The 21708-nt window shown below is 33.3% G+C and overlaps 2 protein-coding genes across 11 annotated transcripts; one reads left to right on the top strand and one right to left on the bottom strand.

Annotated features, from left to right (window-relative positions):
* Positions 1 to 2504: 2504 nt before the first annotated feature.
* LOC122538822 (F-BAR domain only protein 2) lies at positions 2505 to 16002 on the top strand. Of its 9 annotated transcripts, none has more exons than XM_043673250.1 (15): positions 2506 to 2835; positions 4283 to 4594; positions 5064 to 5321; positions 5402 to 5597; positions 5679 to 5999; positions 6817 to 6930; positions 7584 to 7634; positions 9942 to 10041; positions 10427 to 10688; positions 10779 to 10819; positions 10898 to 11040; positions 11194 to 11674; positions 11746 to 11962; positions 12019 to 12367; positions 12521 to 16002. In XM_043673250.1, exons 1-15 carry the CDS (start codon positions 2806 to 2808, stop codon positions 12589 to 12591), a joined length of 2946 nt encoding a protein of 981 aa, XP_043529185.1. In that variant the 5' UTR covers positions 2506 to 2805; the 3' UTR covers positions 12592 to 16002. The 9 variants fall into 9 exon arrangements, with proteins under 9 accessions (XP_043529188.1, XP_043529185.1, XP_043529182.1 ...); XM_043673249.1 differs by having other exon boundaries at positions 2507 to 2835; positions 10779 to 10825; XM_043673253.1 differs by lacking the exon at positions 10898 to 11040 and having other exon boundaries at positions 2505 to 2835; positions 10779 to 10848.
* LOC122538823 (prolyl 3-hydroxylase 2-like) lies at positions 12592 to 21630 on the bottom strand. 2 transcript variants are annotated; one of them, XM_043673255.1, is made up of 12 exons: positions 21199 to 21630; positions 20697 to 20961; positions 19828 to 20152; positions 19638 to 19763; positions 18833 to 18969; positions 18593 to 18748; positions 17972 to 18187; positions 17802 to 17897; positions 17583 to 17733; positions 16906 to 17323; positions 16570 to 16824; positions 12592 to 12713 (listed from the first exon to the last, which is right to left on the bottom strand). In XM_043673255.1, exons 1-11 carry the CDS (start codon positions 21456 to 21458, stop codon positions 16746 to 16748), a joined length of 2229 nt encoding a protein of 742 aa, XP_043529190.1. In that variant the 5' UTR covers positions 21459 to 21630; the 3' UTR covers positions 12592 to 12713; positions 16570 to 16745. The 2 variants fall into 2 exon arrangements, with proteins under 2 accessions (XP_043529190.1, XP_043529191.1); XM_043673256.1 differs by lacking the exons at positions 12592 to 12713; positions 16570 to 16824 and having other exon boundaries at positions 17162 to 17323; positions 17509 to 17733; positions 21199 to 21627.
* Between the last annotated feature and the right edge of the window lie 78 nt (positions 21631 to 21708).

Raw genomic sequence — 21708 nt, 5'->3', positions numbered from 1 at the left:
TGTCGCATTTAAACCTTGACAAGTGACAGTTTTTCCACAAATTACGAGAAGAAATTAATTAAAAGGAATCATTTGTGAACTGTTATGGTTGCGTCTTCAATTTCAGAGACCTTTAGCATGCGTTCTATGTTTTGTTTAAGTATAGTTTACGTATATGAAGAATGTTTCAATTTCGTTTGTTAGCAGTAGTGCCAGTAGGGAGTGCATAATTTCACGCAAACTATAGTGAATATTAGATTCAGATTTATTTGCGAAAGTAACTGATTGCATTATCTTTGTAATGTATGCTCCTGGAGTGCAATGTTGTGGCGTGAAAATTAATATTAATTGTTCTTCTTATACGGTTACAGAGGCGTTTAGTTCCACCAGTTTGCTACAACGCGGCGTTGTTTTTTACCCCGTAAAACAGAGAAATTTTCATTTGCGAAAAAACCTAATTTAGCGAAATGATTTGTGAACTTTTGTGATTGTATTAGCCTAATTAGATCCTTAGCTTTCTTTTCATATCCCATTTGACCCGTAAAATGCAGAAATAAGTATTTTTATAATTAATTAGTACCACTGGGGTACCGCTAGATGGCGCCACCATGTCCATTTTGTGACAGTTTGCACTAATTACGAGAATAACCTAATTAAGAGGAATAATTTACGAATTTTTTATATGTTTCCTTAAAATTAGGCCCCCCGCTTTCTTTCTATGTGTGTTTTGTCCTAGAAAAACATTTGTGTAAAAAGTTGAATTTTTTTTTCAATAGATCGAAGATTGTCCTTGTCGCACACTGTTGCTCTCCTTGTCTAGCGTCATTAGACAAAGAGAGCAACAGCGTGTAACAAGGACAGGTATATATGTGCGGTAGACAAGGAGGGCAACAGTGCTAGACAAGGACAGACATATATGCGTGCTAGACAAGGAGAGCAATAGCGTGAGACAAGGACAGACATTTATACGCGTTAGACAAGGAGAGCAAAAGCGTGAGACAAGGACAGACATATTCGTAGACAAGGAAGGCAACATCATGCAACAAGGACATCAATATAAATTAATTCATCGTTTCACCGCCTTGATAGTGATAGTATGTAGTGTTCCTGAGTTTATCAAAGCTTTATTTACAAGGACTTTTTTTTGCAACGAGGGAAGAAGCATGTGTGGGATAGTGTCTCAAGACCCAAGAATGTTTCAGATCATACATAAGTGAAAAACGAAACAAACAACAAATTTACTTCAATTATTATTAATTAATAAAATCTAATTTTGTATTTTGACAATAGAATTCCAATTCTCATAGTAATATATAGTTATATTACTGTAAGAATTAAACTATTAAACTATAAGAACAATATACTATATATTACTGTATATGGATATATGTATATATATATATATATATATATATATATATATATATATATATATATACATACATACATACATCTATATACAGTAATATATAGTAATTAATAAAAATTATAATAATTTCAATATCTTTTAGAATAAATTACGATGTAGTTCAAATTTCAATTAAATCATATTTAAATATAATTTATATCATATTTAAATCTTCGTATAAATATTTTCGTTCCTCTTTAAGAATTTATTATGAATTTTCTGATTTAGATCAGAGATTTTATTTTTTATTCCGAGTTAACATTTCGTGTGAAACGCGCGCGAATTGGAAAATTAAATAAATAGAGATTACAGTGCCCCTAACGGTGAAATACGCAATATACTTCGATTCTCGAAAGAAATCGATATTTCTCACGATCGATTTTTAAGTGGAAAAAATGACGGAAGGAAGCACATCTCAGCTCCGTAATTGAACGTGCAAAACGCACGTGCAGGAACACATACAAGCGTTTTTCTTTTGTCATTACGCACAATAACGAAGGCACTTAGGTGAAAGTGTAGTGCTGACTATTCCCTCACTGATTTTGGTGATTTTTGAATGTATTGTAAAGGTATTTTGAACAGTTTTTTCCTCTAACGAGGAGTTTTTTCCTCTACTATGTTGAGCTTTGTTTGTTAGAGGAAAGTGTCGTATAAGTATCGATTTCTAAATGATCATATTTCAATAAATTTTTTCTAATACTTTTAAATAAATGTTAATAGTCAAATATATACTGAATTTTTTATTTCAATTTTCATCAATTTCTGTTTTAAATCATTATAATCCTTCATTGAAGTACCACCACGTTCAATTCAGTGAATAATTCTCAGAATAAACTGGCAACATTGTTCATATTTTTTGATTTTCGCGGTAAAAAACTTGTCTGAATTGGTACAACAGGATGTGACATTAAAATGGTAATGGGGTCGGCTGACCTCGAAATCGTTGGCCGAAAAAATACATTGGATACTAGGTCTATTCCTATACCTCGTCTGTGGCTAAATCTATTCGTATACCTCGTTTGTGCCGCTACGTGATCTTTTTCGCCATCGGTATTTCAGAACGTAAGGCACGAAGTCTTGTATGATGTCACGTCTATTGTACGTTTAGTCGGTGGCGACAGGCCTATTCTGTACCTTGTCTGTGGGAAAGCGTGTAACGGAGATAGTCGATATAAGTTGACCCGTGTCTCCGCGGTCGAGCGCGCTCGTTCTGCTCGAAACGTTCGAGCACGAAACGTTACGTTATCCTTTATCGTAAATTGAGTTACGTCTCGTTGTGTCTGTTGTACGGTTCGCTCGTGTGTCGTGTAGTCGTCCCCCAGTGTGTGCATGTGTGTGTCAATGATTCGTTATTAACGGTGCAGTTAGGCCTGATACATACAGAAGATAAATTATGATGGTCTGATCGCGGTTCCAACATGACTGTGGATTTCGCCGACTACTTTTGGGTGAGTGTCTTCTCGCTTGTTATCCCAGAATGTCATCCCTGTTGTATTTAGGTTAGGTACGTTGAGGAACCTTCTTCCCTTTCCTTTTCGTTTTGTCTCGCTTACGAGCTTCTAATAAACTCTTCGTCTGGTTGTTCGTACGTCACGCCATCGTAATAGTTTTTATTTTCGATTAAATTAAATCATCACGTTCCGTTCAATGAAATCTTTTCTTTTCTGTCTCTCTTCCACCGTACCCTAATTATTCTTGTTCTTTCTCTTTTCTCCTTTACGCGGCATGCTTACCTTCATAATTTCCCGTGAACTGAAGGTTATCCATTTCACCTCCTTGTCATCGCATTTCCCTATCATCTCCATGATCTGTGGAGAAACAGCTGTACATTGACATGCCCTGCTTTTTTTATGCATGTTTATAATTCAAGAGCAGATGAAAGTGAAACCGTTGTATTTATTAAAGAATTCCAATATCTTTTATAATAACTCTTTAATTACATACATCATCTTGGCATTCTAATATGAATTTTTGTATGTTTTTCTTTTTTTACATAGTTGCAACATCAAGCTCTTATTAAATGAAAAGTTTCCTTTGTAACAAGTCACTGAAATTTCTAAATTTTTTCATCTGACATATTTTAATGATAAAACGTATAGACTTGAGTATTTCTTATAATTTTGTTTCAAGGGTTTTAGTTTTATACATTTTTCTGAAAGATCTGACATTGCCTTCCTGACAGAAGCATGGTACAGATTAGATAGCTACCACTTCCTTTTGTCTCCCTTAAAATTTTATCTGTTGAAGATTATTCTATGCAGGATATAATTATGATGACTCAATTATCATTAAATTTTTATGGAGTTAATGTTTTGTTGTAGTTTTAAAAATTTCTGAAATAAAAAGAATTTTCATTAATCTTGCCTTATTTTTTTTATTTTTTATTGAAAAATATCTAATATATACAGAAAAAAAATTATAATCCCTTGATTGAACTATGAAAAAAAACAAAGAATACCAACTTCATTATTTCGTATTAATAACATTTGCAACAAAAATTTAAGCCATGTGTCATGAATGAGAAATAATATGTACAATAGAATGATAAGAGTAATAATATGTAATGACACCTTATTGTGCCGATGTTACTCAAGAGTCCTGCTCTATGTGAGTTTACAGCATGATCAGGGTTCAAGTGTTAAGTGACTAAGTGGTCTTAAGCATAGCTTTAGTATATATCTTTTAGGCCTGCTTTAAACTTTAATTGCAAGTGAAATTTCTTTTCTGTTACTTCAAGAATCATAATCTCAATAATTACCAACAAATAATTTCAAAGTATATTTATCAACATGTATTAAAAATAAGAAATGCCTAAATATGTGCAATATAAACTAATATATATTGTACTTGACATGGAAAATACTTAGAAAAAAAACCTTTTTTCTATAATTCAAGGGCGAAAAGAATAATGGATTTGACGTGTTATATCATAACATGAAGCATGGTGCATTTGCAAGCAAGGAGTTGGCTGAGTTCCTAAAAGAACGATCGACCATAGAAGAAAATAATTATAAGGTTCTGAGTAAGCTAGCTAAACAAGCTGGCAGTAGCAGTAGTACGCAAGGAACATTTGCACCTGTTTGGGCTGCCTTAAGAGGAGCAGCAGAGAAACTTGCTGGTTTACACTTGCAAATGGCCCAAAGGGTCACTGAATTAATAAAAGATGTATCAAAATATACAGATGAATTACATAAAAAACACAAGGCTGTATGTAAATGTTTCTTCCTAATTTTCTTATATAGAAATAAATTTTGGAGATTTTTTTAAACAATTATTTACATATAGTAGAATTATTAAGCATATTTAATAAGTATCATAGTATTAAATATCAAGATACACAAAAAAAGATATTCATTCTTGTATATTAACAATATGTTAACAAACTAAGCTTTCTTATGTTCTTTTATTTGTTGCATTCTTTATACCTACCATACCGAAGTATGAATCATTTTGTATATTTACTCTATCAGTATCCGCCCACAGTCAGGTCACTAGGTTCTCTGAGACAGTAGTATTTGTAAAGATATAAAGATAGTGTTTCTCAAATCACAGTGATAGGCAATTATTTGAAATAGCTAATTAATTAATAAATTAATTATCTCTGATATTTGATTACATTCATATTATAAAAAGATACTATATAATGTTAAAAAAACACAAAACAAAATAAATATAGGTAAAAGAAGAAGAATCATCCACTTTGGAAGTTGTGCAAAGTATACAGAGTATTACTGTGACTTTACATAAGGCAAAAGATATGCGTATGCAAAAAGGTTTGGAATTAGAAAAATTACGGAAAGATAATGCCAGTCAAAAAGAATTAGAAAAAGCAGAAATTAAGTTTAAAAAAGCCCAGGATGATTATAAAACTTTGGTTGATAAGTATATGATCATAAGGAATGATTTTCAAACCAAAATGACTCAGGCATGCAGGGTACATATCTAATTAATTCTAAATGAAATTTCCCGAAAAAATTTGTATTCCACTAATGATCTATTTTTTTTCTCACTAAGCGGTTCCAAGATGTAGAGGAAACACACTTAAAACATATGAAGGAATTTTTAAATATTTATGCTGATGTTTTGCAATCAAATCATGAACAAGTTGGTCAAGTTCATATTGATTTTAAACGGCAGTGTTTGGATATGACAGTGGACAAATTACTAGAGCAATTTGTACAAAGCAAATATACAGGTTTTGAAAAACCAGGTAAAACTCTTCGTAACATGTAGAGTAAAGCATGTATAGAATAAAGCATAATATTTTGAATATAATTTTCTCATAAATCAGGTACATTCGAATATGAAGAAATCATGACAGGTTTAGGAGAAATGACCGGTCACTCCCAATTGGAAAGCAATGTTGAGACACCTAAGGAAACATCAAAAGGAGCTAATGGAGAAACAGGCGTAGCTGGTAACACTCACAGTTCAAAAAACGATCGGGGATTAAAAGGGGTGGGTTGTCAGGTGGATGAGGAAAAGGGGAAGGTACAAGAAAAAACAAATGAAAATCTGAATGAAAGGGACAGAGAATTGTCACATGCACAAGCCACCAAGGCTTCCCGCCGTACTACCTCGCTACTCAACCTGTTCATGTCCAACTCCCAGGGTAGGTTTTTAAAGTTGAATAACATTTACAAGTCCTTATTCTCTTTTAATTGCAATAGTTTTTATCTGCCTTGATATAATGTAATTCTTATTGCAAAATATACTATACTGAAATACTATATTATACTAAAATAATCAGAATTAATCATAAAAAATTTTACAATTAATGAAACTATTAAAATATAAGAAATTGATTTTTCCATTCATACATTATATCTTGGTAGATATATTTTGCAGTCTTTTTTTTTTATCACATCAATACCATTTTACTATTCACATACATACACTTGTTCAATTTATTTTTTAGCACTCAATCACAAATTTTATTGATTTAGGCATATGCGAAACAAATTCATTGACTTATGCTTATGTGGTTGTGTTACAATGCTTGAGCATTATAATCTAACAATAGGTGGAGGATGACATTATAAGTTATTTTGTATTCCAGGGGGTTTATAGATATTTTTTTTAATATAAATATTTAATTTATAATATTTATATAATATTATAAATTATAATATTTAATTTATAATAGAAATTGTAACAAAAGGAATATAAATCATTACACTATTAGAAAAAAATGTAACAGGCACTTATTTCATTTTGTTTATTTATAATTTTTATTACAAAATTATTGAACCGTTTAATAAAATTATATCATTTGAACTAACATCCCTCTGGAGTGCTACTTATGCCACTGAAAGTGCATAGTGTCATTATATTTTAATAGATATAAGTATAAAACTAGCAAGATGAAGAAAAAAGGGCCATTGGAGTCACAGATTATTGAAAGATATAAGCAATGAGTGTTGTTTCAGACAAACAGAAGCAAGCAGGGTCTGGTTCAGCACCTGCAACTCCTCAGGGGAACAACCTGCCTCCTGCTGTTCCACCTCCCAGCATCTCCAGGAACCCTCTCAGAGGATCTAAATGTAACTGCTTACATTGTCATTACCTATACCCTTACCATATCCATTACTCGCATTTTAAAGTAACTGTTAGATTATTGGTTATACGGTACTATTTTATACACACATACACATACAAGATTTGTATGAAAATACTGCTTTTTTTGGTAGTTAGATTAAAGTATTTAAGGTGAGGGTACATTGCTGCAGCTTCCTATAACATTTTTTCGAATATTAAAAATTATTTAAAACATAATACTGATATTTATTAAAGTTAATAGGTCGTTTTAAATTAAAAAAAAATTTTAAAAGTTTGCACTGTTACTAATATTTAATTATTTTTTATGAATATTATGAATACATAATCAATTTCTTTTTAATGCTATTTAAATGTAATTAATTACGATGAAAATATCAATTTATCCATCATCTAATTAAAATATAATTTAGTAACATAAAGAAGTGATTGTACTCAATGGAAAGAAACATTTGTGTACAATTTTAAATGACCATCTTTTTAACGAAGCACTCCTTTCATACACCTTTATCTTTATCTTGCTCTATTGGTTGTTCTCTATCTACGGCATTCGGTAACTGTTTCATTACCATAGTTCTTCCAATATAATTTTTTAGTCATACAGGACATATGGTTAAATAAAATATCTGGTGACTTACAGTGGTAACGCGTATTATGGTTCCTCCACTCTGCACTCTTTTAGATCAGCAATGTACGTATACTAACATTGTTTAAGCACTACTAAATTAATGTTATGTACATAGAGACATATTGTAAGATAACTGGTGATTTATTGCTAATTCACAGATAATTAGAGGGATACATATCTAACATTAATTTATATTTAGCTTTGAAAGCACATTTAAAATATTTCTTCAGTCAGAGCGATTTTATGTTTGTAGAGACATTTCACATATAAAAGGAAGAAATATTTTTTGTTTTCCTTCGAGTAACACTGAAAGAAGCTTGCTTAGACAATAGGCTTTAGTTCTAGAATTACATGATAATCTAACCAGGCAACATTTTTTTTCACAAAGTGTTACTTATATAAATTGTTTTTCTAACAATCTTTTATGTAAACCTGTATCAAGGGATTCTTCTATCAACACGACTCATTATGAAATTTTTACTTATATTTGTTATTTATATTTTATATTCGCACTCTACAGAAAAAAGACATTGTTAATTTAATATAAAAGTTAGACTTAAGAAGAATTGTGCATTTTGGAAAGTTTCTGAAATTTAAACTATGTATGATGTAATTAGTACAATAGTAACAATAGTAATATCTCGTGTTTGATCTTTGAACATTAATCAATTATGAATTAATTTTTGAAACTTTCTTTATTGCCTCTATAACAAAACACATATCTTCATAGAATTAATTAAATAAAGGGAGTTGGATTTGGATAAAGTTGAAATACGAATGTGGGGTTGGCTACTGACGGGACCTCAGGTGAGCCATTCTTCTGAGTCTGTTAATGCATGGCTCACTTGTAATCTGTATTTATTTTCCAAGTGCAGATATCTTTTATGATATAGCGTAATGTGATTCTGCAAGCAATCCTTTTTTTTTTATTCATCAGTCGCACAATTATCCAGTGTAGTCACTGTAAATATTCCTTTGGCGTAGCAATATCTCTTCTCCCTCTTATATTCTTTTTTATTATTTTTCTTTAGTTAATTGAATGTTTGTAATACTAAATTTAATATGATTAATCAATATGTACAAGATTCACAAAATTACTATATGAAATTGTATCTCATTTTCGAATTATCGTCACTTTATTTATAACATTGCATGTCGATAGTTAATATCCTTGCTTGCAGAACATGTGTATCGTATGCTCTACCGATTTTTAGAGAAATATACAAGAGATACACGCGCGCGGTAAAATTGCGCAATCTCATATATACATGTATCGTTAACTGTTTCGAGAAATCATGTATCCTAATATTAATATCGTAGGAAGTATATATTATTGTTAGAAAAACAATTTAAAAGAGGAGACTGAACTTCTGCAGATCTGTATGATTTTGATGGTGATGGTGTATGGGTTTTCTTATACCTTTGCTAATGTAACGTGCTATAATTTTTTGCTATTTTCTGTATCCCTTATCTATTATTTTTTTCCTAACTTAATACAGACATGAAAACTTTTTTATCGATTTTAGAATGTGCTGATATGTCTTTCTGTTCAAATTGTTTTGAACGTACGTGCAGAGAAAAGTGATCATAATTTCAGAAATCATAAATTCATAATGACATTCATTGTCGTGTAAGAAAATATAAATATAATTAATACAGAAACTTATGTCAGCATAATTAGAGAGACTGTCGTAAAGGAAAAGAGCTCATAAAAAGTGCATCTGCTATTTTTTGATCCGGTGACGATTATTTTGTTTGATCTGTAGATATTTAATCACGTTGCGCTATGCCTTAAACACTTGGAAAGTAAATTGATTTCTATCTGTCGTTGAATCGCAGATTTTATATTAATTTCTCGATTAAAGATACATTAACTGTTTTGGTACAAATACGTTGACACCGCAAAACGTAGTTTCTTTCTGCTTCTTACAGTTAGTCTTAGTTTATAATTACTTTTTTTTACTCTATGTTAAGAAGAATAATGCCACATCAATTATTAAGTTATAATCAAGTTAATCAACAGAACAATTACTTGATAAAAATTGTTTCTCTCGTACACAATATAATTAAATTCAGCTTAATGTAAATGTAGCGTTTCAGTGTAACTAAAAAAAAAAGATTATTTATTTTTTCTAATAATGAACAGTTTCTTTAATTTTTATACGCAATAGAGAAGGGAATAATTTTTATCGATAATATTAGTATAATGATTAGAAATTAGACATTATATATATATATATATATATATATATATATATATATATATATATGTTATTGTACAAGAACTTTTGATATCTAGTATATTCAGATTTACTACGAAAATTTATGTGCTGCTTTGTTTTCTACATACCGTGTGTCCACAACCAACAGGGTTTCTTCGCAGCAGAAGAGAAAAAAGAAAGGAAAAAAAGGCAAAAAAGAAGAAGGATATTGTGGAAACAAGCAGCAACAAAGAAGAAAAGTCTGACCTGTCAGTATATGCACATTCAGCAGATCTAGTGCACCAAAGGGTCAATCCCATGATCGAGCATTTATTATTGAAATTAACAACATCTATTATTGAAATGAATTAAAAAACATAATCAGCAAATAACTACTTTTCTGTACGAAAAGCTTGATCACGGAATTAGATCTTAGAAATCTTTGTTTCTTTTATTTTTCTTTTGCAATTTTTGTTATTGGCACGTTAGTACCGCTAAAGCACAATGACACCGTAAAGTAAATTAATGTATTCTTAATAATTGACCTTTTGATACATAAAATGAAAGAAATTTTATCATGTGTACATGATGCACTGGGCCTGCTGGAACACTTGAGGGTATATTCTACTGAACCACGCTAATTCTATATAATAGGGAGGATAAGGATGACAGTAGAAAGTCTGAAACACCGACACCGGAAGTAGATGAGGATGGTTTCTGCATTAGACCGAAAGCAGAGCCGTGGGAAAATGAGAAGGGATTTTATTCTAGCTCAGATACCGATTCGGAGGACGAGAGGGAACGAAAGATCCGAGTGGAAATAAAACCACTTAGCAATGGCGGGGCACCGATGAGCGCCAGTGTGGACGAGCTCAGGGCGACTGTGGAGAATCTATCGTTATCGCCTGCACCGACGGTACGCATTAATTTTTTTCCTCTCTTACAGGCTAACTTTTTCTTCGGAGATTCATTTTCTTGAACGATATTGTTCCGATTTCCACAACAGGGACGCAGAGGATCGAATAACTCAGATCATCATATGAAAAGGTCTCAGTCAGTGTCACAGCAATTAGGAGGTAAGCCAAGCTCGGATTTACTTGGCCTAAACTTGTTCAATCCTAGCAGTACACCATCGAGCGCCTCAACGCCGACTGGTAGTCATCCGTACGCGCCATTGCAAAGTCCTCCGCCGTTGTCTTTGTCACCGACGCCTCAACCACAGCCGCCACAATCCGCACCACCTACACATCCTCACCCACGATTCCCTGGTGAGTTTACGGAGTCACGTTGTTGTTGCACTCTTAACTTGCCGCGGAGCGCTTTCTTGTGTCTTGTTAAACGTACCGTGTGTCCTAAACTTACAATTAGACCATATGCTAGAGATGAAGAAATGTAGAAGATTTCATCGTTTACATACACAGATGGAGACTTGTTCTCGGAAGTAGGAGATATCACTCCGGCCTTACCTCCCAAGCAATCCGCATCTTCTACTCCGACAGGATCTATCATCATTCCTAGACCACCGTCCCGAAGAGGAGAAGGCCCTTCACCAAGGGGTAGAATGTCACCGGCAACTATATCCAGAGCCGACAGCGTGGCTAGTTTGGAGTTTCGTACAGCTGGTGTTGGAGTTGGGTCTTCCAGAGGACCGTCTCCGCTCACGATAGGACTCGCCGACACTATTCCTTTAGCAGTTGCTTTCCATGAAATAGTACACTCTTATTTCAGAGGTACTGATGAAACGCGGTGTCAAGTGAAACTGAGCGGGGATATGATGCTATCATTCCCTGCCGGTATCGTCGCCGTGTTAGCTAATAATCCAAACCCCGCGAAGCTTACGTTCCGCGTGCGAAACAGTAACAGATTGGAAAAATTGTTCCCTAATAATCAGCTCGTCAGCATGTAAGTTTTACGGTGGGATGGCGATTTAGTTGTTCGTTTAAGAATGACACTAATATTGGTATTTCTTACAGGGATGCAACGCAGACAACTGTTGACTGTACAATTTTTGAATTCAATATGAGTGCCTTAACTACGTTGTTACGCAAACAGGCTGAACAAAATCCCTCAGCTTCGTATTTTAATGTCGATATACTCAAGTATCAAATCAAATGCAAGGAGGGTGCGGGTTCGTGCCCTTTCCAGCTGGTTGCCTATTGGAAATGCGAAACGGCTCATACCGACCTTAAGGTATTTACCTGTTAATACATTGATGTATCTCAATCTCTTATTTATCCGTGTTCCAGATTGATTATAAATATAATAGTCGTGCTATGGCTTCACCGAGTCCACTGTTGAACCTCCATGTGGCCGCCCCCATAGACGGAGGATTTAAGTCATTCAATAGTAAACCTCAGGCACAATGGTTACCAGAAACGAATCGGATACTGTGGAAATTTACAGAACTATCACAGCACAGCGAAGGTAACGGCGTAGGTTCACTGAAAGCCCGAGTGGAACTAGCGCATGGGCCAGGAAACCAAGGAACCATATTCACACAGTTTAATTGCGAAGGGACCACATTATCTGGAGTTGAGTTTGAGCTTTTAGGCCCGGGATATAGATTAAGTTTAGTAAAGCGTAGATTCGTATCTGGTAAGTAATTTATGTTTTTTCCTTTATCTGTTTATTTCTCTAGCTTATTTTAGTTATGACAGCGTTTTTATATACGTATCTTTTTTTTTTAATACGAGAGAATAATAATATATATAGGTTATAGAACGAGAACGTTTGTCCGTGTACTTTTAGGAAAATATATTTGTGATGGAGATTCCGACTCACGAAGTAGATACGCTGCTCCTCCATCAAATATGGATTGACGACTTCCAGAATGGGCGCCTCAATGGGAGAGTCTGCCCATTTAATATTGGTACTTGCTTGTTCATTCACTGCCCATACCACAACTAATGTCCGTTCAAATTCGAAATCGGCGTGGGGAAGCCTGTTGGATACCAAAGAACGTGTGCGATACAATAATAAGATTACGTAGTAGATGAATAATTTGTACAGATGACGTGGCGCTACGTGATTTTTTCGTGTAGCAGAATGTAAAGTTTATTCATGTTACGAATTAAAAAAGAAAAAAAAAGATGGATTTTGGGTACGAGAAAGTGACAAATGGAGGTATTGTATGAATTCGTACCTTCATAAATTAGGATGAGTGTAGTATGGTATATGATGCTAGATGAAGAAAATACTTGGACAGAAATGTAACGAAAAACATAGTTGGACTTCGTAAGTCACTTGCTACCTGATGAATAGCGTTCTATGTGTTTTATAACTTGTATATTTTTCAATTTTTCTATATATTCTCGATTAGATTGTACTATTTTAGTAAAGTTTATACGTGACGCGTAAACAAGATGTAACTACGACTACGAGGATGACGACGATAATGAAAGCAGAATACGTTTAGAACGTTGAGGAGTAAGTAATTTTCTCGCATAAAGCCTTTGGTGTCCAGCATATTTTTCACCACGATATTCTCGCCATATTATTGTGTCTATATAATAATCAAAATACGTTATAAATTTTTTTTACGTAACAGCACGAAAAAAAGCTCTAGGAAAGATCATCAAACAGTACAATGTTCTTAAACTATTGTTACATTTTACGTTAATTTTAATATAATTATTATTATATATAACTATCATATTGCGCGTTAAAAATTTTTAAAAGAAATGTAAAGGTTCTGTAAGGCCAATATTAACTTCGTGTCTGTACATTAATATTTCTATTTTACACGGAGGGTCGATATTTACTTTTTAAAATCTTTCAATGCAGTCCTACCGTGTACATTTTCAAATCTGTTTTTTTTTGATATTCGTGAAATTTTTGAAAGTATATTGGTTGCATATACATACATGAAGAAAGTCTAAAACGTAATGATTCCTAAAATGAAATCATATTTTCCGTTTTGCAACTCATTGAACTTTATATATATATATATATATATATATATAAATTCCAACATAGTTTTGCTTTATTTATGAACAAAGAAAATAGCGAGGATGTTAAGAACAAATTGTTCGATAGATTAGTGATAGTTCGTATATATATATATTAAGTGAAATTCGACGAGTAATGAAAAAAAAAAAAATGCTTTATTAAAACGTTTAACTAAGTATACAATTTTAACATTGTAACGAACAAGTTAGCTGCGTGACTCGTGATTAGTTTTTCAGATTTCATAAATTTTTCGAAAAATTGTAAAAGTAATTTCGTAGTAATTTCATAGTGATCATTTCGTTTTTTCCATTATCGTAAAAGTAACCCAATACTTTTCCTATAACATTAAAGAAATTTTTCCATATTTATCATTTTAGAGCAGGAGCTAACTAAAGATGTTAACGTCTTCTTAACACTTTGACGAAAATCGACTATATTCTATCTGTTTCTTTTTCTTCTCATTATTTCTTTTTCAGTATTTTTTTTTGCTACGCTTTGCAATATATTCACAAAGTGAATCAACCGTTTTGAGAGACAAGCCATTTCGTTTAGTCGTTACATGTGCATACATACCCTTGTATGTATATGTGTACATAAAAACGAAGTAATAATTTTAAGAATAAGTCTGAAAAAATCGAACTCGAATATTATTATATAGTCCAGCACACACGAATCTTCCCTTTGTGCAAATTTAGATGATCGGCAACAAGTTAATTTAGTTATTAACGAATTAAATAAATGCCGTGCATCTTCGTGCATAGTTCACATAATATGTCTTTCTTTTTTCTTTCTTTTTCATCTGTTTTAAAAGTCATAACATTTTCTTTTCTTTTCTTTAAGTTTAATGCAGAAGAATTTTCTTGTTTCTTTTCTTTTTTTAATATATTTAGTTTGAGCTTATCAAATATATTCAATATATTCAAAGATCTAAATTGTTTAATTTTGATCTATACACGAGTTGCAATGGCACTTGTTGCAGGGTATTCGTTACCTGGTTCTAAAAAGTGCATTATGCTTTAAGCTATGAGATGATTCATAGGAGAAGTGCGAATTGCTGTGTTTGATTACCGAATAACAAGCACGATAAACTTTTTTATAGCAATTATTCATTTAAGGGATATATTATAAGATGATTTTTACATTTTAAGGAAATTATTCAACGTTCAGCCGCGATGCTCTACTTCTATTTTACGAATTTACATTTCATTTTATTATTATTACTATTGTTATTATTATTATTATATACTCATGTGAAGAAAAGTAAAGGTCTACGAAGAGCAATGCCATCTAAGTAATGCGATAAAATTGGCGACCACTCCATTTGATATTGTTTGTTTATTTAATACTTGACAAATACGTTAATATATTTTTTTAATTACATTCTCTACATTGATTGACCCTGCTCTTAATGCGTTTGATCGGCAAGAGTGACATTAGTTAATGTATTTCAACGACTTGAAACGAGAAAATCCATCTTTCGTACATGGTTGCGCGTGATAGTGTTTAAAAAAAATGAAAAAAAGAGAAAAAAAGGAGATGAGAACGAAAGAGAAAAGGAAAGAGGGTACGACTATTATGGAGTGGTTCCTACGAAAAATCGACTGAGCTCTTCTGTGATACGAAGATGTCACTATAATTTCGTAATAAATGTTTGTAACGAAACATAAGTAATGTTAATACGATCGCGTTCACTTTCTTCCAGACTGAATTCCCGAACAAAGAATTGATGGTGTTTAAAAGAACGTGATTCAACCATGTTGGTCTCTTTTAATCACCTTTCGATGTCATTGCGGTCGGGCGTAAATTTTTTTGATTCCTATGCGTACGATTAACGCAGAAATAAAACGTATGATTACATTTTATGCGATTCGCTTTTTACGTATTATTGTAATAATGACAACAAATACAATTTCATCACATCCTGATGAAAAAAAAAGAAATCACAATACACACACATACACACACATGCCCATTTTTTATCGGAATTGACGCGATATATAATAAAATAAAGGTAATCGTGTGTACAAGATTTAAAGTCATGTGTGAGAGAAAGGGTGTATGAAAAAGGAATGAAAGAGAAAGAGAGAGAGAAAAAAATTGCAATGCAATTGCATATACATAATAAACCCTTATACATAGTATAAATACGAACAAGAAGAATAAATTAATACAATATACATGTTACATGATACATAGAATGGTTATGTAAGCCTGTTGACATGTAATGTCTATGTTCTAATAAAGATTAGGATATTTTATATATAAATAAACTATCAGTTGCCGCGACTATGGTCATCCTGTATATACACAGAGAGAGAAAGATGTGTGTACGTGCGTGTGTATTTTATAAAGTTACTGATTTAATATACTTGACAGAGACGATTATATTTCGAGAAAATTCGATAAAAAAGATTAACACAATACTTTGTACGCTTAAAGAAAAAAAGAAAGAGAAAAGGAAATGAATGAACCAGAAGAGAAGCTGTGAATAAGCAAGATATGTAAAAATGACAAGAGAATGTAACACTAAGAGAATTGCAACAAGTGTTGCGTTTTGATTTCATTATAATCAACACTGTACAAATCTCTCGCAAATTCTATACAATCCCTATTATGAAGTACATTTTGTATTATACATACATACATACATACATACATATATATGTGTGTGTGATATAATGTAAAAATAATTTGTCCTGAATTTACATAAGCGATCATATGCATGTTTTAAGCAATCTAATCCTACGTTTTATTCAGACATTTGCAAGGTACGTAATTTTTAATAAGCCATTATAGGCATAGAGAAACCGAACCGAACAATTCAATATATATTTACTAGGATTCATTACCTTTTTTAATTACTATCAATATATCTTTTCAGGTCCCCAGTTTAAATATTAGGTCAGATTCTACTAACCGTAAAAATATATATTACTCTTTAAATATTATCATTCCTCGGTAGGGCAACCTCTGAAAATTGTAGCGAAATGTTGCAGCCACTGCCATTTATATTGATATGTGATGATTATGTGATAGAGAACTTTTTAAAGAAATGTTTTAGTAATTCATCGCTGTGGATATATTCAATGAGCACATCCTCGTACCTGAAGATCGGAGAAATATTTCAAGACAATAAGTTAGTTACCAATCTATCATTGAAAATATTGAATATACTTATTATTTACTTTAGAGGCATTTGGATGTCCTTCCCTTCAAGAGGCCCTATTTGTCGAACTCTTTCTAAGATTGCCAAAGCCAGTGCTCTCTCATACTCCAAATATTTCTCATTCTGAGTGAACCAGAGGGCCAAAGCGCATCTTCTACCTCGAAGAACACCACGAACACCGTGGAGGTTCTCTTTGCCAGCAGAAAAGGCCACCATTCGCCCGCAACGTGGTGAAACAACGTTATCCATCTCTCGAATAAAGCGATCTTCGGCAAAGAAGAATTCACCACCTTGAAAATCGTCATTTAGATATAAAATCGCGGAGTAGTCTCTCCAGACATAAGCAGGACTCTCGCGAATGCAAGTATCCTTGTTCTTCAACAGACAATTGTCCGCGTGAACTTGATGGCTCAAGTCATCTCGATCCATTGGCATGTCTAAAACAAAACCAGAGATTATGAAACAAATATTCATTTCTCTCTTTTATGTATTTCCTTTTGTGTATGTGTATGTGTGTTTTAGATTGAAGAAGAAAGAAAAATCTCGATTAAAAATTGAGTAATTCAGCTTTTTCAGGGAGTAATTATTTAGTTATATTTTGATTGGTCGCCACAAGTCGTACCAAGTGAATCGGCGTAACGCGATTTCGGCTGCGAAAGGAACCAGAAGCACGGTGATGCATCGGGTGAAAATTACCAGGTAGAGCCGTGCGGCAGACCAAATGAGTGTAGGTGAAATACAGATGTCGATCTACTCCGAAATACTTTTCCACGTGACTTCGGACTTGTTCGGTTTTTTCCAAAAGTAATTCCAACCATTCTGGTTTTATTTGCCCAAAATACACCATCTAAAGTTAACACATCATTAATATGTCAACGCATTATTGTGCCGTGACATGAAATAAGAATACTTTACCAAGGCCGCTCGCCCAACAGTTATTCCCTCAAATTTTTCGTGTTTTGAATGTGGACTTTTATTTTCATCGTAACCATCTCCTTCTATCGCGGTCATCTTTACACACGCAAATTAAGATATTTGTTAATACAAATATAAATATTAAAGAGTCAAATAGAAATTATACATACAGTAGCGAACTGCATCAAAGATTCACACTCAGTGGAGTTAAGTAAATTATCAGCGACGTAACGATTTTTTCCACCAAGATCTTCCTCTTTTGCTACTAAATGAATATCATGGATTTTGATGCCCTCGACTCGTATTGTAGAATTGTTTAACAATTTCATATGAGAGAACAACGAATAACCGGGTGGCGGGCCTGATACTGTTTCGATGTCCGATTTCTAAAAATAAGCCGTTAAAAATATAAATTAATCTTGTAAAAATCAACTTACTCCCTGCACGCTTGCACAATAAATCCATGGATGTACTTTGGGTTGCATTCTCTAGGCGTTTAAACGAAAACTCGAATATGACGTCTAATAGAAATATAAATAGTAAATAATAATAATAATAATAAAATAATTATTTGATAAAAAATATTTCTGTTTATGAATATTTTATTTTTTTTTTTCTTACAAAAAGTACAGGCAAAACCGACAATTTTAAAGTTACGAGCATGTTAGACTTCAGCAGATAATCATCCGATTTGTATTTGCGCATCAATTAACAAATGAATTGTTTCAAACAATCGGTTGAATATCAACTATATCTTTTCATTTTTTTTTTTTTTATATCTTATTCTTTACCTTTCCTAGCTCTTCCTCTTCAGCATTATTTGCTTTCTCATCCTGTTTTGTTTTTCGTATCTTATTAAATTTTTCATCCAGAACTGAAAATTCATTAGAAATATAATGTAACAGCCTCAATTCATATTCTTGTCTTTTTATGTAGTTGAAAGTTTCCTAAAAAAAAAGGAATAATTGATTTTAATCATACGTATGTATTAAATTATATTTCGACACATATGTTTAGATATAAATGATCACCTCTCTTGGAGAGAAATAGTCTTCTCTAACTTTTGGCTTGGCACTATAATAATCTTTGTTTTGCAGCATTACTTTATCCACCGGATCGAAAAGCAAGTAACTTTCTACAGCGGCACAAGCAGCTTTCAAGTTTCCCACTATGAAAACATGTTATGATACTATTTACTATGATATCGTATCCAATTATCATATAATATTTTGCAAGGCTGCCCATGGTGAGAAATGAACTGGCTAAACGAAAGATCACGGTCAGCGACAAAAAACTAGATTAGCCAACAGCTCGGAACAATTTTCACGGATAACGACGATCATTAAAATGTAACAACCTAACTTAAACAAGATCATTTCAGTTAAACCTCCTTCAAGATACGACCACCAGCTTCTTGAGGAGGTTTATTCATGAAACTAAAATTAACTTGCTACAAGAATGTAAAATTTATAAGGTAATTATCGGTACATCGAGGTTTTATTATAAATAGAATTTATCGAAATATTAATATACACAGAGACATGGTTTATCAAATCACATGTCTCTATTGTTCGAGACGATAAAAATCTTTCAGAAATAAATATACTACATTTTATAAGCAGGAAATCCGGCAGTGATAAATAGGGGTCAGTTTATTTACTATTAACTTATTTGGTCCAAGACTATGCAAATTTTAAATATGAAAGCGTTATATTATCACGGAAGTTTCAGATAAATATGCGTTTCACGCAGCCTTGGCTAAAATTTTGCGTTTTCAGAGTCGTTGTAAACTTATCTTACGATCGCATCGCGTTTCGACGAGCCGAGTATACTCACATTTGTAATAAGAGTAGTGCAAATAGTTGTAGTGATCCCTGAGCATGTGTCTGCGGTAATCGCCATTCACGTTATTTAATGTACGTGAGCAAGCTCGTTTGCATTTCAGACAGTACGCAAAATGATCTGAAAGGAATAGTGGACTATGTTTAGAAGATTCTGACATCGTTTACGTTTCAGGTCTACTCACTCGCAATGGAGGAAGTGAACTCTGGATGCCAGCCTTGGTCAAAGGGACCCTCGCAATAAAATCTACATTCCTCCTCGGTTTCTAAGTATAACCGTAACGATGCCTCGAACAAGCCGACGGCCTCTGCGTAATTCTCGTCTTCATAAGACGAAACCCCTTGGAAATAGATTCTGACATAAGTCGGTAGTTCTAGATTTACCACATTCTCGAGTTTTACGCCTGGGTGTGTTAAATAGCGTTTCAAAAGATCTAGGTTCACCTTGTCTTTCGGATGTTCGACTAAATAAGTAAACAGCGCGTTGGCTGCATCCTGATATCGATGTTTCTGCAAACAAAAACATACCGGCAAAGGCTAACGTACGTAAGATTTCGTATTGAAAGAATAGGGTCAACGTGGTCGATTGCTGTTGGAAAAGGTGAAAACCAATTGGAGTCGTATACATAAAGCCTGATTGTCTCAAAGGAGATTTTACGGAACGCAATAAGCAATACGCTCTGTCACACCGATTACGTAGGCTAGGTTTTACGACCGAGTTGACCGCTCAGAATGTTAAACTCATTATTTAGCCACTGAAAAATTACCGGTGTGGGATCTGCGAAGGCACGATTACATCAGTTCTCTTATTAGAATTCATCAGGTTTGCTTATAAAACGGTGAAAACACATCAAGGAGTAAACTTAAAAGACTGAAGCTACAATCAGATCGGTCAATCGTTTTATATTTTACAATATATAATAATAATAATAATATATTTGCTATTTTAATTTTTAATATTTTTCCCTGCTTTCAATAATTATTTTATGTAACACTAAAGAAAAAGGCATATTAAATCATAAGATAATTTTTAATAATTTTTTTTTGTAGTTACCTGATAGTAACATATATGCAGGTACTCGTAAACACTATTCCGGAGCAATTTCTGTTCAGTCTCCCGCGGCAGCATCTTGAGCGCTTTCGAGCCGACGATCTCACGATATTCCTGATTGCACGTTAAGAGGCACAATGTCTCTCTTACTTTCTTTTCGTAAAAGTGCAAATCCTCGATGTTCTCTGCGAAAATCGGTGCCGAGCCGGCAGCTTTTGTGCGGCATTTTCGTCTACAGTTCGTTATCATTCGCTTGTAAGCCTTGTATCTGGAACAGCATCAAACAGAAGAAAGGATAATGAAAGAGGTACAATGCAATAAAATACGTTTCATTTTATTACATTTACTAACTTAAAAATTAAATTTCTTTTCCTTTAAATATAAACTAGCAAGAGTATATATAGAATTCCTTTGCTTAAATATTTTTATCGCTAATTATCCTTTTTTTTTAATTGGTAAAAAAACCTCTTTCTGTAATAATTCATAATTTCAGTTTCAAACTTACCCGTGAGAAACCGCGTTAAAGTCTTGAATACAGCGGCCCCAGTCTTCGTCCAGATAAGCGTGTACAGCATCCTCGTATAGTTCTTTCAGAGTTCTATTCTTCGTAGATGTGCTCTCTTCGTTCTGCTCTTCTAAATCCAGTAGCACGTTGTCCGGGATTGTGTTGCTCACGGTGTCGTTACTGCCAGTGATCACGCCACAAAAGAATAAGAGTATGACGAGCCTCGTCATCGTTGTTGACCCTCGATCATCCCAATTCATACTGAAGTTTCTCAAGGAGAGCTACTAAAACTGCAAGATGCTGATCCGCGCACGAGGCATACGTAATCGCCTATCCCCTCCATGCTCCTTCTAGTTTCCAAATGTAGCCTCAGTGCTGTATCATAATCATGGATCCTCGGCCCATTAACATTGATTCGTTCCGGTTTTTACCATTTTAGGAATATCGGGCTGTCAAAAGTATCCATGAATACTTTAGTTTAGAAATACAAATATAAACAGACTTAGTATT

Source organism: Frieseomelitta varia, unplaced genomic scaffold (genome assembly GCF_011392965.1).
Source record: "Frieseomelitta varia isolate USP_RPSP 00005682 unplaced genomic scaffold, Fvar_1.2 scaffold_18, whole genome shotgun sequence".
NCBI classification, from domain to species: Eukaryota; Metazoa; Arthropoda; class Insecta; order Hymenoptera; family Apidae; genus Frieseomelitta; species Frieseomelitta varia.
Note: the sequence above shows the minus strand (reverse complement) of the source record. Positions and strands in the feature narration are given on the sequence as shown.